General features: G+C 42.0%; 2 protein-coding genes across 3 annotated transcripts in view; one reads left to right on the top strand and one right to left on the bottom strand.

Annotated features, from left to right (window-relative positions):
- The first annotated feature begins 2,924 nt into the window (after positions 1-2,924).
- The window catches only part of Ankrd45 (ankyrin repeat domain 45), a 30,568-nt gene continuing 7,719 nt past the window's right edge, over positions 2,925-25,773 (top strand). Inside the window, exons 1-5 of one of the 2 annotated variants that reach the window (XM_075988392.1) lie at positions 2,925-3,074; positions 8,417-8,762; positions 14,646-14,813; positions 22,506-22,600; positions 25,268-25,406. In XM_075988392.1, the coding sequence (XP_075844507.1) occupies positions 8,438-8,762; positions 14,646-14,813; positions 22,506-22,600; positions 25,268-25,406 (727 nt within the window). In that variant the 5' untranslated portion in view covers positions 2,925-3,074; positions 8,417-8,437. The remainder of the gene's footprint in view (positions 3,075-8,416; positions 8,763-14,645; positions 14,814-22,505; positions 22,601-25,267; positions 25,407-25,773) is intronic. The other variant, XM_075988393.1, reaches the window with a different exon arrangement.
- Tex50 (testis expressed 50) lies at positions 16,385-19,070 on the bottom strand. Its single transcript, XM_075987454.1, has 2 exons — positions 18,747-19,070; positions 16,385-16,621 (listed from the first exon to the last, which is right to left on the bottom strand). Exons 1-2 carry the CDS (start codon positions 19,068-19,070, stop codon positions 16,385-16,387), a joined length of 561 nt encoding a protein of 186 aa, XP_075843569.1.

Raw genomic sequence — 25,773 nt, forward strand, 5'->3', positions numbered from 1 at the left:
TTTTGGGTTGTTTACTGCTTGAGGAGCTTCCCTGTAGGATGGAATGTTTCAATGGCTCATGAAACTGTTGCCCAACAGGTTACAATGAAACTTTAGTGGCCTCAAATTGGCATGACTAGGCTGGGTCATTATACCCTACAAAAGTCAAATGTATTTAGAATATACAATATACAAGTAAGAAAATACCGATGCATTTCTTGAGTGAAAAAATACCTCTTTGACTGAAGGGATCAGGATCAGCTCAGGACATCCCAAGACAAAGTTCTCAGCACAAAGGAAATTTATTTGCCCTAGAGAGTCAAAGGGCAGGAAATAAGACAATAAGAGTTAGAAGATGAGGGAAGAGGGAACAGGAACAAGGAAGAGGGAGATAAAAGGACGGCTTCTGGATAAAGAGAGACAGACATGGCCTATAGAAGCATGGTTTATAAAGGTTAAAAGGAGGGGGAACCCCCATATTAGGATGAGGTGTTTAATTTTAATTAAGTGTGTTAATTATGTGAGCCAAAGAAGGATTATTTTTTTTTTTTTTGGTTTTTCGAGACAGGGTTTCTCTGTGGTTTTGGAGCCTGCCCTGGAACTAGCTCTTGTAGACCAGGCTGGATTTTGATGGCTGGACTTCAATACTTTGACAGCTAGACCTTAGTAGTCAGCCCCAGGAGGAGGAAATGGTCAAATAAGGATATAGACCTTGATGGCTGGTTTTAGAAATCCAAATGGTTTAGCAAGACAGAGGGAATGGGGGAGAAGGGTGAGGCTGTCAGAGCCACGTTTGCCATGCTAGAGCTGGCCAGAGTCCCTTCACTGACCACAGCTGAATGTTTTCTTTAAGGATTAGATAGCAGGGATATGGGTTAGTGGGTAAAGTGCTCATGGTACAAGCATGGAGATTTAAGTTACTTGAATGGATACTTATTCTAGGTATGAATTTACCTTTCCTGGATGCAATGCTGCTGCCAAACCTCACCGCCTATCATAGTATTCCTCCTGGAATCACTTCTTCCCACGGAACTCATTTCAGAAAGAAGTGGAGCAGTGCACTCATATCGAATGGGGTAAAGATGGCATAGAAATTGTGGGGGTGACCAGCTGATAACTGGCACAGTTGAAGACCCATATCCTGAGATGGAGTTGCCCACTGAGGGCCAGGACACAGAGGTGGGATACCCCCAGATAGAACCAAATAGGAATAATAGAGTGAAAAGAAAAGAAAGAAAGGTCAATGAAATGATTCCTAAAGATATTCTGCTATACTCATAGACTGGTGCCTAGCCCAGCTGCCATCAGAGAAGTTTCACCCAGCAGCTGATGGAAGCAGATGCAGAGACCCACAGCCAATCATTAGGTGGAGCATGGGGAATCCTGAAACAGAGGAGGGAAGAAGGATTATAGAACCCAGTGGTGTCAAGGACACCACAAGAAAACCCACAGAATCAACTGACCTGGGCTCATAAGGGCTCACAGAGACTGAACCAACAACCAGAGAGCCTGCATGGGACTGACCTAGGCCATCTGCATATATATTACAGTTGTGTAGCTTGGTCTTCTTGAGAGACTCCTAGCAGTGAGGGCAGGGGACGTCTCAGACTCTGTTGCCTGTTCTTGGAACCTGTTTCTCCTGCTGGATTGCCTCATCCAATATTGGTGGAGGAGGGGGCGCCTGGTCTCATTGCAGCTTGATATAACCGTGATATCCATGGGATGCCCGCCTATATCTGAAGAGAAACAGTGGAGGAGGAGTGAATGGTGCGCACACGCATGTGTGTGTGTGTGTGTGTGTGTGTGTGTGTGTGTGTGTGTGAAAGTGAGAAGCACTGGGAAGAGGGGAGGGAAAGGAAGCTTCGGTTGGGTTGTAAAAACAAGAAGATAAAAAAAAATACATTAACTTCATTGAGCATCATGTTATGTATGTATGTATGTATATATGTATTTTTGAGCCAGGGTTTCTCTGTATAACAGCCCTGGTGTCCTGGAACTTGCTCTGTAGACCAGGCTGGCTTCAAAATCACAGAGATCTGCCTGCCTCTGCCTGTCTCCTGAGTGGCTGGGATTAAAGGTGTGTACCACATTATCTATCTATCTATCTATCTATCTATCTATCTATCTATCTATCTATCTATCATCTATCCTTGTGTATGTGCATATATGTGTATATGTATATTTGCCTAAAGAGGTCAGAGGAGTGTCAGCTCCCTACAGCTGGAGTTTGAGGGTGTAGTAAGCTGCCTGATGTGGATGCCAGAACTGAACTGCGAGAGTGTGTGATCTCAACTAACCACTAAGACGTTTTTTCAGCCTTCAAGCATTGGCTTTAAGAGGTGTCCATCTTCAGCTCAAATACCAAGCCCTTCTGAACTATCACCTCCTCTTTAACAATTTCACTGTAGAAACAGAATTGATGTTTCCCTTCACACTTGACTTCAGAACAAAGACTTCCTGGTTTTCTCTCTGCCAAATCACGTGAACACATGTACTGCTTAACAAGTAAGGTGGCAACTTTTCCGCAGGTTTTTCCTTCAGTTTTCCCCTGGCCATCCCCACCTCCAGGGCTGTTTTGAATTTTAAATTTCTGAATAAGAAAGAATCTAACACATCTAACTTCCAAGTTCCTTCTGCTTCTACCCAGTTGGCATTTGTGAGTTGTCAGGAGACAGTCAAGGTAACACTAACTTTATAAACTCCCCAAATAACTTGGAAATTAGGCAAGGTATTTAGTTGCTTTTTTAAAATAGGATTCATCCTCATATTTTCAAAAAGAAATCCATTTAAAGGCAAAAGAGGGGACCAAAACGAGCCATCAACAAACATACTTTGTTTTTTATTACAGTTTAAAAATTGTTCAAAACAGACCAATTACAGAATATTTTTACAAAATAAAACATCTGCACGCCACCACGGAACGCAAATTTTCGTCACTCGGGGGAGAATTCCTCTAAGCTTCTCCCACTCCAGCGTCCCGTGCCTTTGTATCCCTGACCTTCTAGCACAGCTGGAACCTAGGCGCTGGGGTGAGGTGCGGCTGCGCAAAGTGCGCCGTCGCCATGGTAACCGCGGAAGCCTGGGCCCTGGGAGAGGTGAGTAGGAGTCCAGGCGCTGAGGTCCTGGGTGGGCGATCGGGGGCGATGGGGCAAGATACACCCACATCATCCCTACGTGTGGTAGGGACTGCCGGTGTGGGCGTCAACCAAGGCGTCCTCAGCCTGTGTCTCCCACGGGCTTGCGCATCTTGTCCCGGCTTTGAGCATCCCGAAGCTGCATAAGGGCAGGGCTGGAGGGCAAAAGGGAGTACTCAGGGAATCACTGTTCTCTTTTCAGGTGACCTTTCAGGCTGGCTTTCTGTCAGTGGATCCTCAGGCCTTCCCTCTTGTTTGAATTTCTGGGTATTCAGAGCTGACTTCGCTGGGCGAGGACCCAGCTCCTCTGTGAGCTGGGACGTAGGAATCCTTAAGAGACAGTTATTTTATTATTATTATTATTATTGTTATTGTTGTTGTTGTTGTTTTCTTCCCTGAAGAAATAATTCAGTTGGCTAGAAAAGCCTCCGGGGTCGACTCCACTATAACTTTGGGAGCCTCACCTGCCTTCCTACCCTTTGTTTGTAGGATTCCAGTCTCATCACCATTAAGCCTTGCCACCCTGATACTGAAGTATCATCCCTCTAAGAAAATCCTTCTGGAACCTTCTCCCAATCTGTTGTTGCAGCACATCCTCCTTACAGTTAGAATAAGCTCAGCCTACAGCCCTTACGTCCTTTGTCTCTGCCATTGCTGATTAGACTGTGGGCTGTCAACCATACTTGTGTAATTTCCTATTTTTGGTACTTTGCAGCCTCTAAATGTTCCCACTGTGTAGTCGAGAAGTTTTTAGACCTTTCATAACCATTTAGTAAGTCAGAGCAGGTTATAGCATCACTCTAGAAAATTCAATTAAGTGAAGATGAAATAAATTAGCGACATTCTGACTTCATAGGCTCAGTCTCCTCTCCCCTCTCTATGACTAAGCTTGTGTTTCATATTATTATGTATCTGGGCATAGAAAACATAATTTGTTTTGTCTCCTTAAGAATGAGATCTGAAAACTATGCCCTGTGGGCCGATATCCATTTTGCAAATATTTTAGTCACAGCCATACCCATTTATTTGTGTGATACCTGTGATTGGTCCCCTGCAACAAAGGAAGTAACCACGTGGTACACAGTCGACCACACAAGCCAAGTAATGTGCCATCTGACCCTTGACCCCTACTTGGAAGGTACCATTTTCCTGAGGCTGTCGTTTCTGGTACCCTCTGGAGCCCTGTGTCAGTCTCCTCTCCTTATCCCTCCTGTTTTAAGTCTTCTCCCTCCTCTTTCCTTCCCTGTTGTTTCCTGATTCTTCGTCATGCTTATTATCACATCACAATCTAAAATGGCCTCGTTTACTTTTCTTGTTTCTTGCCCGTATCCATAAGTACCCTGATTGGAGGAAACCTTGAAATGGAAGAAACTCAGTGGGCCCTGACTTAGATGAGGGACTAGTTAGAGCTGTCTAACTAGTGATATTGTGTTTGTGTTTTAATAAATAAAGCTTGCCTGAAGATCAGAGTGCTGAGCTAAGCCACTAGAGGCCAGGGAGTGGTGGTATACACCTTTAATCCGAGCACTAGGGAGGTGGAGATAGGAGTAATATGGCTGGGTGGAGAGAGGAATATAAGGCAGGAAGAGACAGGAGCTCAAGGTAGTCTGAGGTCTGGTGGAGACAGATGCAGTCAGGAGATGCAGTCTGAGAACAGGATCACCCCTCGGGTCTTAGCATTGGTAGAGGTAAAAGAACTCTCTAGTGCAGGTGGCTCTGCTTCTCTGATCGTCAGCATTAACCCCTATATCTGACTCTGGGTTTTATTAGTAGTACCAATTAGAATTCATGCTACACTCATTAGTTTGAACTTTTGCAGTAATGGTATAATTGGCCATTCCTTTTTGCCTCTCCAATCTGATTTGTCTAATGCATACCAAGGCTTGTCAGATCAATTTTATTGAAATACACTTAGTTCCCAGCACTGGCTCCTTCAGCAATCACCTGCCAGTTGCCTACAGAATCCAGTTCAGACTCCTCACTGCAACCTTCGCCTGTCTCTGTGCATGTACCGCATGCTCATTTTCAGTGGTTTTCACTAAGCTGGTTGATTTCTCTTTTTTTCTCTTCTCTCCTCTCTCTCTCTCTCTCTCTCTCTCTCTCTCTCTCTCTTAAATTTTTTTTTTTGGGACAGCCCTGCATGTCCTGGAACTCACTTTGTACACCACGCTGTCTTCAAACTCATAGAGATCCACCTGCCTCTGCCTCCCAAATGCTGGGATCAAAGGTGTGCACCACTATAGCCCCACTCAGTTTGTTTATTTATGAAAAGGCTCTGTGGGCTTGCTCTCTAGGTTCTTCTCAGTAACACAGTCTTGCTCGTTCTTTATTGCCAAGAACCTTTTGGTAAACATCTTGAACCTTGTGGTCAATCTAGCTTTGTTTTTCTTTCCTTCTACTTCCCCTCTCCTCTTCCCCTCCTCTTCTTTTTCCTCCTCCTTTTCTTTTTGATACATAATAATAAAGAAGATTAAAACAGTGACATTCTGCATTATAGGCCCACTACCCTCCCTCCTCTCTATGCCCATATAGTTTATGAAGTTTGTGTAATATATTAGTATACATGTGAGCAAAGAAAATATATTTGTTTTGTCTCAAGAATAGGATCAGAAAACTATGGCCTATGGGTCTTTATCTGTTTTGCAATTGTTTTATTTGCAAAAATAAAAGTCTTGCTTTTGCAATCTGCATGCCCACTCTCTCAATTCCTTGGGTCTACAGGAATAGTCCACCATGCCAGCCCTCTCTTGTTTTAAAACGTGTTGTTTCTTAGTTACTTTCCTATGGCTGTGATGACCAAGGCAACTTATAAAAGAATGCTCTTATGTGGGGCTTACAGTCTCAGAGGGTCACAGTTCATGATGACCATGGCCAGGAGTGTTGCAGCAGGCAGGTAAGCATACCGTTGGAGCAGTAGCTGAGAGCTCACATTTTGAGAAACTAATGTGAAACCAAGAGAGCCAAAAGGGAATGCCATAGGTTTTTGAAATCTCACAGCCTCAGTGACACACCTCCTCCAACAAGGTCACACTACTAAGTAGGTGTATCCTTCCCAAACACTAAGTTTGTCCTTCCCAAACAGCATCAAGTATTCAAATATATAAGCCTATGACAGGGGTGGGGTGGGGGCAGTCTCTTTCAAACCATCACTGAGTGTTAGTTGCATCTTCTTGCATGTTTAAAAAGTTAATTTACCTTTAATTGCTTTTGACTTAGCAAAGACACTCTCTGGTCTATATGTGCCATTGAATTTGCTTTCTCAACAAAATAGTGTTGAGTTATGCAAATTGTTATAGTTAGCACTAAGGAACAAATTAGCCAAGCTTGGTGTGTTTAAAATAGCACACAGGTTATCTCACAGTCTCTGTGTGTCAGGAATCTGGGTACAGTTTAACCAGCTCCCTTACTTCAGTGTCTCGCAGGAGGCTGCAGGCCAGGTAAAGTTCACCTAAGACAGGGCTGCTTTCAAGCACATTAAATGTTTTTGTCAGAATTAAACTCTTTATAGGCTTCTTGGCTAAGGGCCTCTCTTCTGGCCAGCTGTTGCCAGAGTTTGCCCTCAGGCTCTTGAAAGGTTGCTCCCTCTGCTGTGTGAGAAGAGCCAGGAAGAAAAGATGAGCCACAGTCTATTGGGATTCATCACACCCTTAGGATACTATTCTTGCCGCTGTGTCCCTTCGTTAGAAGCGATGTGCAGCCCATGCCGAAAGGTGATGGAATTCACAAGGCATGGACATCTGGAGCAGGGTACTGTGAGCCACAGCAGAAGAATCTGGTCACATGGTGTACTGCTGTAACTCATCCTATTCAACTGCTATCTTTAGTTTTTTATTTAAAAAAAATAAAGTTATTTTTATTCAGATGTGTGTATGTGAGCCTGCATAAGTTTATATATGCCAGGTATATGCAGGAGCCCAGAGCAGACCTGAAACTAGAGGTAGAGTGCTTGTGAGCCGCCATGTGGGTGCTGGGGACCAAACCCAGGGCCTCTGCAATAGCCATAAGCGCTCCTGCTTGCCGAGTCATCTCTCCCGTTCCTGGGCACGATGTTCCCCTTAAGGATTTTGCTGTTCTGAGTACATAGTGATGTCATAATATTTGATGTGATGTCATAACATTTGGTGTGTATGGGGGACCATGGTACTCTTCCCTGAGTCATTTCCAGTTTGATATACATTCCATCAGAGTGAGCCCTGTTAAGATTTCCTTAATTGACCGGAATTAATTTTGGCTTCTCTAGAGTCCCATAGAATTTCATGTTATGGCACTTACTGCTTGTCACTTTTTGTAACATAGATTTTTGTTCATGCCATATTTTCTCCTGTGTGTAGAGGAGATTGTTGAGGAAAGAAGACAAACTTGTTTGTTTAAAACTGGGCATAGTAGCTCACACCTGTAATCCCAGCACCAAGGATGTAGAGGCAGGGGGATCACCACAAATTCCAGGCCAGTCTGGTCTACAGAGCAAGTTTCAGGCCATCCAGGGCTACGTGGCAAGACAAAACATCTCAAAACAAAACAAATGTGTTTTTAATTTATATAAACGTTTAAATAACATTGATAAATTTTCAATAAATAATAAGTTAATAAATTCTGTTTGAATAGTTTCTGTTTAAAAGCTAGTGCCTAATTTTTTTAAGTCTTCATAATTTGGCTCTAATGATCCAACTGTATTTCTTAATTCTCCCTAACAAGAATCATTTTTAGGCAGATAAATTTATTTAACAATTCTCTTTTGATTTTTTCCTAATGAATTTAGTTCATTTTGATCTGTTCCTATTGAATTTACTATTTATATTATATACTTAGTATTTTGTCATATACTGAGGCCACATGTTTACTCATTGTAGATTTTATTGATCGAATGGCTAAAGCAGCTTTTTTTTTTTTTTCGAGACAGGGTTTCTCTGTAGCTTTGGAGCCTGTCCTGGAACTAGCCCTTGTAGACAAGGCTGGCCTCGAACTCACAGAGATCCGCCTGTCTCTGCCTCCAGAGTGCTGGGATTACAGGCGTGTGCCACCAATGCCCGGCTAAAGCAGCTTATTTTATGATCATAATTATTTTCAAGTACATATTTTTGTTACATTTATATTGTCAGTGAACTGATTAAAGATAAATAAGTAGCCTTTAATCTCAGCACTTGGGAAGAAAGTAGGTGGATCTGGAGTGTTCAAAGCCAGCTGGCTTACAGAGCAGGTTCAGGTCAGCCAGAACTGCATAGTGAGACTCTGTCTCAATAAATTAAAAAAGTAAATATATAAACACTGATATGTTTGAATTGCCTTCTTCCCCTCCCCCTCAGTGCTAGGTATTGCTGGAGTAAATGGAGCCAGAAGGAGCTCTAGAATCAGAGGGTTCAGAAAAGTCAGTATTTTCCTCCAAGCAAGACTATGAAGAATTCCAAGAAGCAGATGAAACAGGCCCAGAGAACCCCCTCTTGCAGCCAGCTCTCACGGGGGATGTAGAAGGTTTGCAGAAGATTTTCGAGGATCCCGAACACCCTCACCATGAGCACGCTGTGCAACTGCTTCTGGAAGAAGACATTGTTGGGAGAAACCTGCTGTATGCAGCTTGCATGGCTGGGAAAAGTGATGTAGTTAGAGCCTTGGCAAAGTATGGGGTGAATCTGAACGAGAAAACCGCTAGAGGTATTTCCTCTTCCGTCAGTATCACTTGTGACCACCCGAGGACGTGTCTCCCAGTCTTTGTGACTAGATAAGTTTGATGTGCCTGCTTTATACTTTATATAACTATTTCAAGACATTTTTAATTTTGTAGTGAAAACAAACAGTTAAATTAATTTTTTTTATCAAGCCCAAACTTATTGGCCCATTGTGTTTATGCCACGAATGAAAGATTGGTTATAACGTTTAAAAAAACCAACAACTAGTGTAGTTCCCTACACTAAAAGATTAAGCAGTCAGAGTATCTTCAGTGGCTCAGTTGGTAGTGGGCACTTTCAGTGTGCACAAGGCCACAGTGCACCTATTGGATTCAGCCCAGCATTGCGGAGTTGGTTCCCTCCTTTCACCTTTATGTGGGTTCTAGGGATTGAACTCAGGTCGTCAGGATTGTGTAACAAGCCCCTTTACCTGCTGAACCATCTTATCAGCCCCTCATCGCACACTAGAAGAGAGCCTCCAGAATTGAGCCCAAATAAGTCTTATTTTCTTTATAAATTAATCCTTTCATAATCATTATGATAATTTAAAGTTGACTGCTAAAAGCTGGTTTTTATCTGATTTAAATATTACTACTTTTGCTTGGTATCCTTTTCTACTTGCAGGAAATATCTCTTTTCCATCTTTTAATTTATCATGTAGTCTATATGTTTTATTATCAGTAGGGTGAGTTTGTTGCAAGAAGCATATAGATGGGTATTGTTTCTTCTTTCCCTGTCTTTTTATCCACATCTTTTAGTTAGGGACTACAAGTTACTTGCATTAAAGATTATTAGTAGTATGTAACAATCTATTCTTGTCATTTTGTTAGTTATTTTCTGTTTTTTGCATAACCTTTGTTATTTTCTGTTATATTGTCTTTGAAGATTTGTATAGTTTTGAGGTACATTTTTTTCTTTGTGTGTCTATGTGCTGGATAGCGTTATGTCAACTTGATATGCACTAAAGTAATTTGAGAGGAGGAAACCTCGATTAAGAAAATGCCTCCAAAACACCAGGCTGTAGGCAAGCCTGTAAGGCATTTTCTTAGTTGTGGGTGGTCCCATCCTGGGCTGGTGGTTCTGGGTTCTATAAGAAAGCAGGCTAAGAAAGCCATGAGGAACAAGCCAGTAAGCAGCACTCCTCCATGGCCTCTGCATCAGCTCCTGCCTCCAAGTTCCTGTCCTGTTTGAGTTCCTGTTCTGAATTCCTTCAATAATGAACAACGATATGAAAATGTAAGCCAAATAAACCTTTTCCTCCCCAAGTTGCTCTGGTCATGGTGTTTCATCATAGAGGCAGTGACCCTAACTAAGATAGCCTCTCCTATTGCTAAGTTTTATATTTTTTCCTTTTAGAAAGGTTTATTTTTATTTTTCAGTGACTATGTGTGTGTGTCTTTGTCTATATCTGTCTGTGTGTAGGTATGTGCACATGAGTGTAGTTGCCTGTGCATGCCAGAAGAGGGCACCAGATCCTTTGTAGTTGGAATTGCAAACAGTTGTGAGCTTCCTGTCCTGGGTCCCGGAAACTAAACGAGGTTCCTGTACTAGCTCTTAGCCAGTGAACCAGCTCTCCAGCCTCCACTTCATTTTATTTTTTATGTTAGCCATTGCCTTTTTAGTTGTAGAAATGGTTGCTTTCTCTGTTCTTGCCTTTCATTATTTCAGTTCTTTGAGTTGAACTTATCTTCGGCACACTCTATAACTAGAAGCAGCCTTTTGTGTTTCAGGTCCTTATGTATCACTGAGAGCAACATCATTCCCCAGGATGAGGTTTGAATGCCCTGGCAGTTGTGAGGAGACTGCTTTTCCTGCTTGACTGATCTTTTGGCTCACTGTGACCTCCAGTGCTGGTTAGTGTTTCAGGACCTCGATACAAGCTAGGATCATCTGGGAAGGAGGAACTTCAAATAAGAAAGTATCTCCATCAGATTGGTCTGTCAGCAAGACAGCAAGGCGTTTTTCTTGGTAATTATATGGGAGGGCCCAGCCCACTGTAGGTGTTGCTCACACCAGGACGGTGGTCTTGTGTTGTATAAAAAGGCAAGCCATGGAGACCAAACCAGTAAGCAGCGCTCCTTGAGGTCTCTGCTTTAGTTCCTTTCTCTAGGTTCCTGCCTTGCTCGAGTTTCTGTCTTGTCTTCCTTCATAATGGACTGTGAGCTGTAGGCTGTAAGATGAAATAAACCGGTTCCTCAGCAAGTGGCTCTTGGTCATGGTGTTTACCACAGCAGTGGAAAGAAAGCTAGGGTGCTACTTCTTATGTGCCTCTGTTCTTTCATCCTTAGAATCCTTCTCTTTCTTTCTGTGGGGTTTCCAATCCTCCGTCTGTATCCTTCTTTTTGGAATCTAAAGCTCATTGCCAGTCCAATTCTATTTTCACTTCCTTCCTTTTTTCTTTATTTTATTCCTTTCTTTCATTCTTCCTTCCTTTTTTCTTTTTGTTTCTTCTTTCTTTTTCTCTCTTTCTTCCCTTCCTTACTTCTTTCTTTTCTCTGTCTTTCTCTTTCTTTCTTTCTTTCTTTCTTTCTTTCTTTCTTTCTTTCTTTCTTTCTTTCTTTCTTTCTTAAGATCTTACTATGTAGCCCTGCCTGGACCTTGATATGTAGACAGAACTGGTCTCAGACTCACAGAGATCCATATGCTTCTAACTCTCAAGTGCAGGGATTAGAAAAACATGCACCAGGTAAAAGATCCAATTCTTATCTGAATGTTTTCTGGAATCCTACTTTAAAAATTTATTTTACATTGTGTGTGTGTGTGTGTGTGCACGTGCACGTATGGAGGTCAGAGGACAATTCCTAGGCACCTGTTCTACTATACGAATTCTGTGGATTAAATTCAGATTGTCAGACTGAGTCAGGCGGCAAGCACTTTTGATCACTGAGCCAGGTTGCTGAGCCTGAAATAATGTTAGATGATTTTCTTCTCTTGGAATAGTGATGCTGTTAATGTACTGCAAAGTGTTTGTATTTTTTTTTTTTTTTACAAAATGGACTATTTCCAGCAAAGGATTAAAAACATTGAATTTTCCTTGGTAAAAAGCTTGTTTAAAACAGTTTTATTTTAAACTGATTATATTAAAATATACAGCCCCCCTTCACACCTACTTTTCAGTTGTCATAGTGAATTTAATGAGTAGATGACACCTTGAGTTATTTCAGCTTTCAGAAGATCCAGATTTTAGTTTTTTTGAGGTCCAGATTATCTCCTATGTGGACTGGCTTCTTGGTCATACTTACAGTGCCTTGTCTATAGAGAGTGTCTTTCTCTCAGTGAATCAGGACCCCTGGACCATTCAGCTAATGGAAGATTTCCACCTTCAGACTGAAGGCAGGAATGGTAAGGGTGGTATCTCGTAGTCTGCGGTCTGAGTATATCCCCTGCAAAAGTCATGTGCTGGAAATGGATGCCATTGCGGGAGCGCTGGGAAGTGAGTCCTTGTGAGAATCTCCCACAGGTGGACGAAGGGCTTGGAGAGCATCTCTCTGCTTCCCACCGTGTGGGGACTCAGCAAGGTCCACACTAATCCTCTGACCTCAGACTCCTCACACCTCCACATTGTGAGAGATTCTGTTAATTTTATAATGGATTAAGAGCGTCAAGAATAAAGACATGAGACAATGCTCCAGCCAGGCTCTGGCTCTTAGAGTTCTTAAATATTTTGCTTATTGTGATGTTAAAAACTTGGGGATGTACTACCAGCGTGGTCTTGGGAAAGTGCAGACTTGCTGGCCTTTACTTTCCATTATATACTATAAAGAGGCTAATACCTCTCTCCTAGGTCTACTGCACTGATTAAATTAAGGACATACAAAGTCCTTTCGTAAGAGCTTCAACACACTAATTCTTGCTCAGCTCTTTTTGCCTCTCTTTGGCTATTTAAGGGAGTCATAAGTCTATTCTTTGGGATAAGTGTAGTGAACTGTTACAATTTATATTGACTCAAGTTCTCTTTTGAAATTTCTCATATCAGAAGCATGACTCAGTCACCCTGGGTACCAGGTCTACACTACATCCAAATGACTCAGGCCTATGGCCAGAGATAAGAATTTAATAACACCTCCTCTACCAGCAGTGTGTGTGCATGTGTGTGTGTGTGCACATACCACACCTGCATTCAAGAGTGTGTGTGTGTGTGTGTGTATGTGTGTATTTGTGTGTGTATTTCTTTAAATGAGTCACTTTGGAATTGGTTACAAATTTAAAGTTACAATCCATTCCCTTATACTTGTCACCAGTTGGCACATTTTTTGTTTTGAGTGACCTGTGAACAAAGCTGACTCACTTTCTCATAGCAGGGTCTGTAAGTAAAAGCATTTTCCTTTCCCTGGTAATGGTATAGTGTTCGCAACTTCCGACAAACCAGAGGCTGCCTAAAGCCAGAACATTCCTGGATGCTTCGAGAACAAAAGGGTTGGGTTCTTAAGACAAGTGCTGGCCAAGTAGTCTCTGGATACGGGCCAAATGAGAGCCCCTAGGTCACCCACCAGTGTACATGTTTCCTGTGTGAAGGACCTTCTGGCTGTGCAAGGCATGGGGCTTGTGAAAGGCACCCTGTGAGCCCCTGACTCCCAAGATCTTTTAGTGAGGGCTGCTAGAAGCTTTGGTGTTGGAACCTGAATTTAGATAATTTTTAATTGCGTTCTAGAACCCAGGGCCTTGTGCATATTAGGGAAGCTGTGTTCCTAGCCCTGGCTGCCCGACTTACCTGGGGCGTTTCAGGACAATAGAACAGCGATCCTTGATTTTTAAACAAATCAGTGGGAAAAACTCTTGAAGGTGCTCCCTGTGTTTCCCCCTTTACTGCGCACCTCACTAAGTCCAGGAAATTGCTTTCTAGTCTGGCAAGTCACACTGTCAGATTTAATGCAAAAGATGAATTTGCAAATCAAAGCATACACAGTGTTAATGATTTCAATTAAGAGTAAGGTGAGGGTAATTAGAGTCTGACAAAAGTTCCTTAAAGTCGTACAGGCTGGCGGCTCCCAAGTGGGCGGCTGATAGGGAGATTGCCCTCTTCCTTAGCAGATGTGCAGGAGCTCAGGCGTCAGACTGCCCAGGTTGGTATCTTGCATCCATCATTTTCCTGGCCGCATTCCTTGAGGCAAGTTTCTGAGCATCTTTGAATTTTAGTTTTCTTGTCTGTAAGATGAGGATTATAATAATTCTGATGCTATAGAGTCTCTAAAATTCAATGAATTTACTATGTAGAGCACTGGTTCATTAGTAACTGTTCAGTATTTGGCTACGTTTACAATCCACTACATAAAATAGTCCGGAATAACAAACATACAGATGTACCCTGACTTGTGATGAAATCATGACCAGTTGAAAGGAGAGAGTTGGCTGTGGCTTACTGGCAAGCTTCTAACCAGCATCCTTCTCAGGGAGGAGAACCATGGCATCTGCCTGTCTGCCCTTCTTCCCAGCATTCAGTTCTGTCTACTCCGCCTACCTAAGTTCTGCCCTATCAAAAGGCCAAGGTAGTTTCTTTATTTGACCAATAAAAGCAACGCATAAACAGAAGGACCTCCTACACCAATGACCCAATGGACCCATTATAAAGTACTGTAAGCAGAAACTTAGTTAGCCTGGTTATCATAGTATAGCAACTCTGTATACCAGAGAACATGCTTGGGAGCTATTTATTCATGTGATTACATGGTTGCCTGGGGGCTGCTGCTCACTGTTGCTGTCCAGCATCAATGTATCAGAGTATTGGAACACACATTATGGGCCTTGAAAAGGCTAAACAAGTCTTCAAGTGTGCTCCCTACAGAATGTGAATGCCTTTTCTACCACCATAAAGTTAAAAACTGCCAAGCCCTCCTAAATCTGTTTGACCTGACCATCTCTACTCTGATAGGATACACTCTCTTACACTGCGCTGCAGCCTGGGGCCGCCTGGAAACTTTGAAGGCCCTGGTGGAACTGGACGTCGATATAGACGCTTTGAACTTCCGGGGAGAGAAAGCTCGAGACGTGGCCGCTCGCTATTCTCAGACAGAGTGTGTTCATTTTCTGGACTGGGCAGGTAAGGAGCACATGTGATGTTAAGATGTTTGAGGCCATAGCATGAGATGATTGACATTTTTACCTTCCAACTAGATACTGTATTTTCTATTGTCAATCTATGAAGATTGCCTTCATTTTTCTTTTCTCTTTTACTTTGCTCCTAACTACCTGCCCCCGCCCCCGGCATGTGTCTTGTTGGTTTACCAACTTCTGACAATTGAAGCAATAAATTATACAATATATGTTCAAGGTTGTTCTCTGAAAGACCTAGGCAAAGTACACTATTACCTAGACGTTTAAATATTTAAATAATATATTTGTAATCAGTAATATATTTGACCCCCCAGAGAAAAAGTTGTTATTGAAAATTAAAAAAAAAATTATTTTCTTATGAAAAGTTAACTTATGGTGTTAGGAACCCAAATCCCAATTACCCTATTGCACAGGAGGACTTCTGAGACCTGTTATTTTCTAAATTTGGCCCCTGGTTACATGGATATTTTGTTTATGGAAATTCATTGAGATATGCACTTAAAATTTTTCATGTCTTTTATGCATTTTCTATTTCAACAAAGTCCAAAAATCTATATGATACCTTGAATTTTGCTCACAGTTTGCTCTATTATTCTCCAGATCTGTAAACCACAGCTTGGAAAGCCTTTAGGAAGACATACCTGTGTAACTTGCTGTGTGCCTATAGACTTCAAGTTATTTTGTACGGCTATCTGCATGCATGAGCTTAGCGAGCATTGATGGAATGCCCGCTACTGAATGTGCTAATATTGTAGGCACGACTGGTTGTTTCTGCCATCTGGACAATCATCTAGAAGGCATCTAGCAATTATATAACAGTATCAGAAAGATGTGAGCATAAAGAGAAAGGTTAAAGGGAAAAACTGCAGGAAAGGCAGTCCCTGCCCTGAGATAGAACAGGAAGCCAACTTGTTTGAGTTCAACTTGACCTTGCCAGATGAATGGGCTTTGAATACATAGTAGCAGAGCTAAGAGCATAAGTCAAATGTTAGGTCTGGAAATGAACGGAACAAGATTGCCTTACTGGAGCCCATGCCATAGCTTCCATAGGTAATCTAGAGTGCAGGTGGAAAGGGTAAGCACTTGGTCCCTAGAGGATGCTTGGGTATGAATCCTATGTGAGTGTGAGCAGAGTACTCCAATTCTTTGTACCCAAGTTCCCTTCTCTGGAAGGAGGGGCCGGTGGTGGATCCTTCCTTTTGAGACTTGGGAAAGCTAAATGGTGCAGTGTAAATCACATAGCAGCTACCTGTCATGATGAAAAAAAAAATCGTCAGGCTGGAAAAAAAATGTTGCTGCTCTAATAGCCACCAGATTATAACTTTTATGTTAAGGTGTTTTCATTTTATTATGGGAGCCACATTAGTAAGTGTGGACTATTTTGCAGTTGAATGTGAAAAATTTTCAGTAAAGGCTATGGCAAAAAACCCCCAAAACCAAAAAACTACACCAACTTCCAAAAAAAAAAAAACCCAACAACAACAACAACAAAAAACCCTTTTCACCCTCAGGTAGTTCTGGAAATAGAGCCTTTGTACGCTTCTGTACTTGACTGGGCTACATTTGCATGTGCTTAGATTTAGAATCCTTCAGCTCCTCTCCTTTATTCTTCTTCCCCTTTACTTTATGTAGTTGCTTAACTTTTTTAAGGGAAGAATGTTGGGACACCTGCTTCAGGAACTTGGTCATCATTGATGTTGTGGCCAGCAGTCTGCAGAGGATTTGTTCAATGTCATAGATGGATGGACTCTCTAGGTCATTACCGTGTTTCTCTAAAGAGGCTTGCTTTTTCAGCTGAAAGAGCAAAAACAAATGATTTTTGTTTTATTTCAAAGTGAAATGATATTCTGGAAGGGCAAACTTAAATACTACTAAGATCTACGTATCACATATTTACACGTCACCACCAGCAAACACTGGCTAGTGTTTCCTAGGGTTAGAACATTTTGCCCAGAGAAATTAGGATGTTTTCCTTCAAGACATGGAGAAGTTGAGTCAGTTTTGACCCGATGGCTTCTTCCCTGCTGGCTAGCCCTCACAGTATTGGAAGGTGCTGAACTTGCTGCCCTGGTCTTACCCAGCTGTCAGCCCTGTGAACTGCAGCAATGACTGGCATGGCAAGCTGTGGCATGGACCTACTAGAGTAACCTGGTCTTTCTGATTGGATCTAAGGCCCGCCTGCTCCACAGGAGGAAACACAGGGCTGGTACTGCATATCTGGCCACGAACCCATGGGAGTGGAGCTCACAGGTCCCACTGGTGAATCTACTAATATTATTTTGCTAAGTAGGCATAGTATCAAACTGCAGTCTAAACTTGTATCTCTCCCCACTTAGATCAGTGCAACTCTCTGACTTCTTCAGAGACATTTCTTTGTGCAGATAGTTCATGCGGAAACTTAAAACTGGTCAAAGTGCAGAAATAAATGTGAGTGCCCAGGCAGAAACATGACATCTGTATCACACCCCTTCCCATCAGGCATCATGGGGGGCGGGCAGAAAGCCTGAAAGAGCCAGAGGTCAGAGAGGAGGAGAGCAAAACAGTATCTTCTGACCAGGACAGGAATTCTGCACTCGTGAACTTAACAGCACCCATGACTGCCTGCACAAGATCCTCACAAGAGCAGGACAATGCACAGCCTAGCATGGCATGGGGAAGGGCTCACAAGCCCTCACCCCTCCATAAGGAACTATGGACAGTCGACAACTTCAGGGGAAATGGGGAGCTAGTTTTCTTTAAGTGAGTGGTTCCTGGCAGGCTGACCTGAGTAAAATCACTCCGTGGTTCCTCGAACATAAAATGAATCCTTAAGATTGTTGTTAGGATTTGGGGACAGAACTCAGTGAGCTGTAGAGAGCTTCCTAGGATGTAGGAGGCCCTGGGTTTAGTCCCAGAATCAAATAAATAGAAGAAACATGGTATAGGACAATGCTATATTCTGTCAATTATATTTTAAATAAACACTGATTGGCTGGTAGCCAGGTTGGAAGTATAGGTGGGAAAACCAGACAGGAAGTAGAGGTGGCACAATGAGAACAGGAGAATTCTGGGAAGAAGGAAGCTCTTTCCACAGTCCTGCCCAGACCACGGAAGAAGCAAGATGTGACCTGCCTTGCTGTAAAAGGTATTGAGCCATGTGGCTAATATAGATAAAAAAGAATGGGTTAATATAAGTTATAAGAGCTAATATGAAGCCTGAGCTAATGGGCCAATCAGTTTATATCCTAATGTTGACTTCTTGTGATTCTTTGGGGGCTAAATGGCTGTGGGAACTGGGCAAGACAGAAACCCCAACAAGCAGTCCCTCCTGTTACAGAAAAGTATTTTCCTTTACTAAGAAAGATCACTACATAATACAGTAATATTTTAAAAACAAGAAAACACAAATTTAGGTCACTCTGAAGGTCAAGGAAGAATGTTCTTGATTGTCTTGAATTATAGTGCCATCTATTGGCAAAATTGGGAACGCAGCCCCGTTTCCCACTAAATTCTAACTTTTAGAAATCAGTTTAAAGCCCATTCCACTGAGAAGTTTATGCCAACTTTTGTAGTGAGCTTTGATAGACTCACAGGTTCTCTAAGAGACCCCCTTATTTCAGATCATTTTATGAGGAGGCTGAGAAAGAATATGTGACTTACCGAAGGACAGACAGGTAACCTCATTTCCTACAATCCTACCTACCACATCTCGGTATTTTGGTGTGTTTGGTAACTTGAAAGAAGGAGCTGGTGGAGATAATTTTAAGGACCTTCCGATTAAACACACCTCTGTGGAACTCATAAGTGTGTGCAGGGCACAGTTAGATAATGGAAGTGGGGCAGGCGAGTGGGGAGCAGGGAAGGTTAACTTCAGAGAATTGCGTAACCTTGTGCCACCTTTGAGATGTCACAACTCCTCCCATCTGCATCGCAAATTCACCTTTCTTTGGTGTCTCGTCCATTTCATCCATAGATAATGCACAGATAAAACAAACAGAATTAAGAAGAGAGCTTGCACTAAGATGTACGTGAGGCGTAAAGAACTCTGGATTAGGTCCACGTTAGTAAAGTTGCAGCAGAATTTGTCCAGAGGGTAAGGTAGACAGTGGGATGGGGGGGCCTTAGCTTTCAGGGAGTGCACTTCCTCCGGAAAAATCTCCCATCCGACCTTCGTCCAGATTGTCCCATCACAAATGCAGGCGCTCTCTCGGAAAAAACAGAAGAACAGCAGGGGAGAAAGCACAGATCTTCTTTGGTTAGACATCTTTTTGTCTTAAGTGAGAAGAAAATCTTGAGCTGAAAAATTGGTCAGACAGAGCAGAAGATGTAGTTAATTTGGTGCTTCTGTCAAGCCTTGCAGATAATCCTGCTAAGGCAGCCCAGCACACCTAGCAAAATACACAGTGACGCTCATTGTTACATCGTCAGTCATAGTGACTCAGGGGTAAGTTCAATGACATCATTTAAGAAAATGCACTGGGGTGAAAAGTTGTACCCAGCTAATCATCCTAGGTTTCTTGAAAACGGACAATCTGCTAATGTTTTTGCCAGGGAATGTACTTAGCAATAGGCATGCAATCAAAATAATAAACCTCATGAAAACAAGCAAACACTCCCAAAGGTAGTGAGGGCTTGCTATGGAACAGCAGGAAGATTGGCTGCTTTGGACCCTGCTGTTGTATGGAAAACAGAATGAGAGGGAAAGCTTGAAAGTTTAGATGAAGATGTTTCCAAGCAAAAGGTTGAAAGGTGTGGCTGGTCTTTTTCTTGCTGTCTATGGTAAGATGTGGGAGGAAAGGGATAAATTACTGGAAGAACTGTCAAGCAAAAGGGGAGCAGAGCTTGGCAGTGTGGGAATGCAGCACACACAGATCACAGGACAAGCTCCTGTGGTTTGAGGTGTTCCCTCAAAGCCCCTGTGCCAAAGGCATATCACTGGAGACTGTGAGATGTGGGACCTAGTGGGAAGTCTGGTCACTGGAGATGGGCCCTTGAAGTGACTGGTGGGATCTCAGTCCCTTCCTGTCGTTTGTGTTTGCTCTTGACTACAAGGTCTTGGTTCACATACACTCCCTGTGATATTGCTACCATGTCATAGGCCAGGCAACAGGACTAACCACCTAGAGACTGAAACCTGAAACTTGAGCCAATAAACCTTTCCTCCTTATAAGTTTCATATTTCAGTCATTTTATTACAGTGGCAGAAGTCTATTAAGAGCATAGGTACTAAATATCAAGAGAGTTCCCATCAAGAAAATAAGTTTTGGAGGGAAGACATCAATATAGATGGACATCTTTTTGCTACTGAATTGCTGGGGTGCATGTATCACACATACTCCCAGCCATCTCTGCATAAGTCAGGATGGGAATTAAATTATCCACAAAAGATCAGGAGGAGCCTCTTTATGACTAGATCAATCTCTGTGATATGTAGGGAGTCTCACAAGGACTTTGAGAGCATTACATAGATAGAAATACCATTTTTCAACAAAGGGACAGAGAGAATTAAAATAAAAAGAAGAGTACTGGTCTACCAAAATTTTGTAGGCAGGAACAGATTGATAAAGCTATTCAACTGCTAGCACACACTTTCTTTTTTCTTCCTCCCTCCCTTCGTCATTTCTTCTCCTCCTCTTCCACCTCCTCCTCAATTAGGGTCTTACTATGAGGTCCAGGCTGTCCTGGAACTCTATAATCCAGCATGGCTTTGAAACCACAGATCTTTCAGTCTCAGCCTTTTAAGTTTTGGAATTATAGCTTTGAATCTACCAGGTCAGGTGACATGATATAATTCACGATAAGGGAGAGATGATTCAGTGGGTGGATCCTTGGGTCCAGAGGGTAAAGAAACAGGCCTACAGGATTAGAAAGGTATCTCCAGGTCTGAAGCCAAGTGGAATCTGTATGCTATATTTTGACATTATTTTGAGCGGCAGTGTCTATGACTGTGTTCTGTGCTTGTGCCACTATTATAGTTTGGAAGAAGATAAACTGTTTCTGGCTCACCAGGTTCATGGATAGAGAGGAATTTTGGCCCAGGACGGATCACATAGAGTCTCACCCAAACCTTACGCACATGCTTGAGAGTTTGAGGTTTGAAATTTCTGAGTTGTGATGATTTAGATGAGAATTCAACTTTGAGTTGATGTGGTCATACGTGTTGGGGGTATTGGGATGGGTAAATGTGTTTTGCCTGTGAGATGCATGTGAATTGTAAGTGGATGAGAAAGAAGGCTGAATAATGGCTACCAAACAACTGGATTCAGATCCCTGAAACATGTGACTGTTGAATCATATAGCAAAAGAGATGTTGCAGATCCTTGGAGTCCTTGATTAGGAAGATTATCCAGGTTGGGCCCACATGTAATTTGTGTCTTTATAAGCTAGGTGATGGAGGAAGGTCATTGGCTAATAAAGGAACTGCCTTGGCCCATTTTATTGGTTAGAGCATAGGTAGGTGGAGTAAACAGAACAGAACGCTGGGAGGAGGAGGAAGTGAGCTCAGACTCCACAGCTCTGCTCTCGGGAGCAGACACCTCAGAGAGAGACACCATGCTCCCAGCTCCCAGGCAGACGCAAGCAATGAAGCTCCGACCCAGGATGGACATAGGCTAGAATCTTCCCGGTAAGCACACCTAGGGGCGCTACACAGATGATTAGAAATGGGCTAAATTAATATGTGAGAATTAGCCTAGAAGAGGCTAGATAGAAATGGGCCAAAGCAGTGTTTAAATGAATACAGTTTGTGTGTTGTTATTTCGGGCATAAGCTAGCCGAGCAGGCGGCTGGGGTGTTGGGGATGCAGCCCCGTCGCTAGTATTACCACAGCTAGGGACAGAGGGAGGATTGGCACAGAAGAGAAGGTAGCTTGATGATAAAAACAGAGATCAGAAGGATGTATTTGAAGACGGGGGAAGGGCCACAAGCCGAGGAATACGGGTGGCTCGGTGGAAGTTAAAGGCAAGGATCAGTGTCTCTGCTCAGGGCCTGCAGGTCAGCAGAATTGGATTCAGTTGTTCGACCTCTGGAACTGTGAGAGGATGGATTTGAACTGTCTTAACCCACCTGATTTCTGGATATTTGATACAGCAGCCACAGAAAACTATTTTATTACGCAGAATGTAATTTGGGACTAATCTACAATTTCTAGCATTCAGTAATTCTGTGTAAGAATATGGTAAGCCCTTTTATTTATTTCAGGCTCTTAATTCTCTCAGATTAGTATACTTTTAAGCAGATCTTGTGATGTGTGTGTGTGTTTGTATGATGACTACGGGTATTAAAGTAAATTAAAGTATTTTAAACATTTTTTAAAAAGAGGAGATTTTCTTTTTAATGTGTGTGTGTGTGTGTGTGTGTGTTAAAGCTCAAGAAAGTGACAATCTGTCTGTTGGAAATATTTTTCTCTTGTAGCTCTTTTCTCCAGAATGAACATTTAAACAAATATGACAATTTGGGACCCGGTATCATGTTTTATATTTCTTTGGGTCTTCAAAAATCCTATTGTAATTCCAGGGACACACTGAGTGCTCTGAAGTGATGTGTCCCTGAGTGCTGGTTTTCGGAATCCTCAAAGACAGTGCCGGTGGACCTTCTACACAAACCGCACCCAGTTCTGCCTGTGCGGTGGCTGCACAGTCGGGATGCCTTGCCCTTTGTTTTTTGCCTTGTCTCACATTTTTCTGTCCTGTTCTTTCAGATGCAAGGCTGGTTCTGAAAAAGTTTATCACGAAGTCCTCTCTCATCATTACTGACCCAGAAAAGGGACCAGGGAAACTCCTCAAGGAAGACAAGGTACTATGTTGTGATTATTACCTGTCCTGATGTTCTGGAGGTAGACGGTTCTCCTTAATGCTCCTCTCCTTCCTCCTACTCCTTCCTTCGCCTTCTTCCTTCCCTCCTCTCACTTCTTTAGTAAGCTTCTGATAAGAGAAGAGATGATAAAAGTAAATGAGGCCGATGTACACAATATCACACCTGACCACATGGGTGCGTATTCGAATGTTGTATTGAGTGAAGATTTGGAAAAACAAACAACAAACAAACCCACTAAGACTTGCAAAGGTTTTTAGAAAGCTAACCACTCCCCAACACATATTGTCAGGGATACCTATTTTAATAGTCAAACTACGAAGGGAGAAGTATGGCTTGTGCTTCTGTCTTTGGGGAAGGTAGGTGAGGAGAACTGGGAGATGTTAATTTTCTATTCTTCTGTTAGAGAACTGTGCTCCTCTCATATTCAATTCTATATTTCGCTTCAAAGCTTAAGACATACATGATACAGAATCCCAGAGAACCTAGACAACAATGAGGACCCTAAGAGAGACATACATAGATCTAATCTACATGGGAAGTAGAAAAAGGCAAGATCTCCTGAGTAAATTGGGAGCATGGGGACCTTGGGAGAGGGCTAAAAAGGAGGAGAGAGGCAGGGAAGGGAGCAAAGAAAAATGTAGAGATCAATAAAAATCAATAAAATTAAAAAAGACATACATAATACACTTTTCTATGTATGTATATGTATATAATGCATGTATAAAATCTTCCATAATGAGAAAAAAGTAAAAAAAAATCGGTTTGGATATACATTAAAATTGTGCTCAATAAGTTGGGCATAGTGGCAGCCTGTGTTCCAACATTTGGGAAGCTGAGGCAGGAGGATTGCCTTGAGTTCTAGGCAAGACTGGCTGCACTCTGAGAACCAGGCCAAGGAGGGCTATATGATAAGACCCTGTATCAAAAAAGTGAATAGTTCCAGGTATTAGAAATGTGTGAGGGCTTTAAATTGCTCTCTGTGTTTCTGTGTAGGAGACATGAGAATTTGTTTTGACATTATTTGGTGAAAATGACAGTTAGCTGTTGCTTAGTGGGCATCACCAAATCTCACTAAGGCACACATTGTACTTTATCTCTTCATAAACTATTTTACAATACTTCTTGTGAAAGAAAGTACAGGAAGCATTTGATTGGAGCAGGCACGAGGGCTGTTGAACCTTTAACTCATGGGGTTCTCACTAGGAAGGAACAGTGCTTTGTCAACTGTGGCTTAAAAAAAAAACCTTTAAATTTCAATAAAAAATGTACTATGCACACAGAATTAATTAGGAAAAAGTGATCTTGAATGAACTTAGTTCCCTTCTTATTTCCAGTTTAATTGCCCTGGAGTTCTGATAGAAATTTTGTGTTATTTTTATCATATTTTCCTCTTCATTTTTATAAGCACAGATAATAGAGGTCTATAAAGGGCATCTATTGCTGTAAAAGTGGGATCTTGCTATATAGACTACTATTAGTAGCTTGCTTTTTCCCTCTCTGGGTATCTTAAGGACACTTCCTTGAATCTGTCTCTTTGGCAAGCTTTCTTATCTACGGCTTATTATTTAGCGCCATGGAAAGCATACATCAACAGGCTGTCAATTTTTATTCATTATTATAAATATTACTGTAACAAACACTTTTCTATTTTTAATTTTGGTTGGCACATTCTGTCTGTATGTGTGAGGCACATGTGAGAATTGTCTTTAAGCAGACATCAGGAATGTGTGTGGGTGTGCTGTTTGGTAGAACTTTTTTGAACTTCCTCCTCTAGCACACTATTGAAAGGAAGTAAAATATTATCTTCATGGAGTTTCCTGTAGCTCATCCCACCTGACATTTCCCCAAAGTTTTATTTGTTTTTATTTTATGTGCATGAGTGTTTGTCAGCATGTATATATGCGCACCATGAGTGTGCAGTACCTATAGAGGCCAGAAGAGGACATAGGATCCCTTGGAACCGAAGCTATAGATGGTTGTGAACTGCCATGCGGGTACGGGACCTCAACTCAGGTTCTCTGCTAGAACAGCAGGTTCTCTTAACCGCTGAGCCATAGCTCCAGCCCTACTATCCACCTATTTTTCAACTTTTGCAAACATTTCTTTCATCAAGAGGGCTCAATAGAAACAGAGAATCAGGGAGAAAGGGTAGCTTGGTTTAAGGCTTCTTGATGCTCAGTGGTGAATTTCATGGCTTCTCATTCTACTGGTTAGATAGTTCAGTAGTCAGAAGCCATATGCTGTTTCAATTTTAATTATTTAAAATTAAATATAATTCAAAATTCAGTTCTTCAGTCATACTAGCCAGACTTCAAATACTCAAGAGCTAAGTATATCTAAGGGTTACTCTGTTGGATAAAGTTCAGATAGCACAGTCTTGGAGATACTCCAGTTTGTAAAGACAGTATTACATTTATTTATTGTGTGTGTGCATGTGCCTGTGTGTGTGAATGCCAAGGTGTTGAGGTCAGAGGACAGTTGGGTGAATCTGTTCTCTTCTTCCACTGTGTAGGTTCCATGTATCAAACTCATGTCATCAGGCTTGATAGACGTGCCTTTAGCCACTAAGCTGTCCTGCTGATCCCAGAGATACTAGTCTTATTTTTCAATACATAAGCAGAAGTAAATTTTCTATTTCTTTCCTAGAACACTATCCTCAATGCGTGCCGTATGAAGAATGAGTGGTTGGAAACCCATCCAGAAGCTTCTATCAGTGAGCTTTTTGAGCAGAAACAGCAGCTAGAGGAGATTATCACTCCCATCCTCACAAAAATGTCTACACCACGTAAGTTTTGGGCTTGAGTGTCAGGATATAGAATAATTCAGTTCAGTGTTGTTCTTTCTAATATCTATGATTTTAACTATCTTCATTCAACTAATAATAACTGAATTATTTTTGTAAGATATGCCTGATTCTAATCCTGATATTGCATTTATCAGTTGTTAAATTTTGTATGTTTGTAATATCTTTTTATGATTTATTTAATCTATTTTATGAGTGTTTTTCCTGCATGCATGTATGTGTACCCTCATGCGTGCCTGGGGCCCTTGAAGATCAGAGGGTATCAGATCCCTCAGAACTGGAACTAAAGATGGTTGTGAACCACCATGTGGGTGCTGGGGATTGAACCCAGGTCCCCTGCATAAGCATC

The sequence above is a fragment of the Microtus pennsylvanicus genome, chromosome 10 (assembly GCF_037038515.1).
Source record: "Microtus pennsylvanicus isolate mMicPen1 chromosome 10, mMicPen1.hap1, whole genome shotgun sequence".
NCBI lineage: Eukaryota > Metazoa > Chordata > Mammalia > Rodentia > Cricetidae > Microtus > Microtus pennsylvanicus.

Coding starts and splice junctions, on each gene's coding strand:
- Tex50 (XM_075987454.1), bottom strand. CDS start 19,070: ATGTCTAACCAAAGAAGATCTGTGCTTTCTCCCCTGCTGTTCTTCTGT. Junction 16,622..18,746: donor GGACGAGACACCAAAGAAAG/GTGAATTTGCGA, acceptor TTGCTCTTTCAG/CTGAAAAAGCAAGCCTCTTT.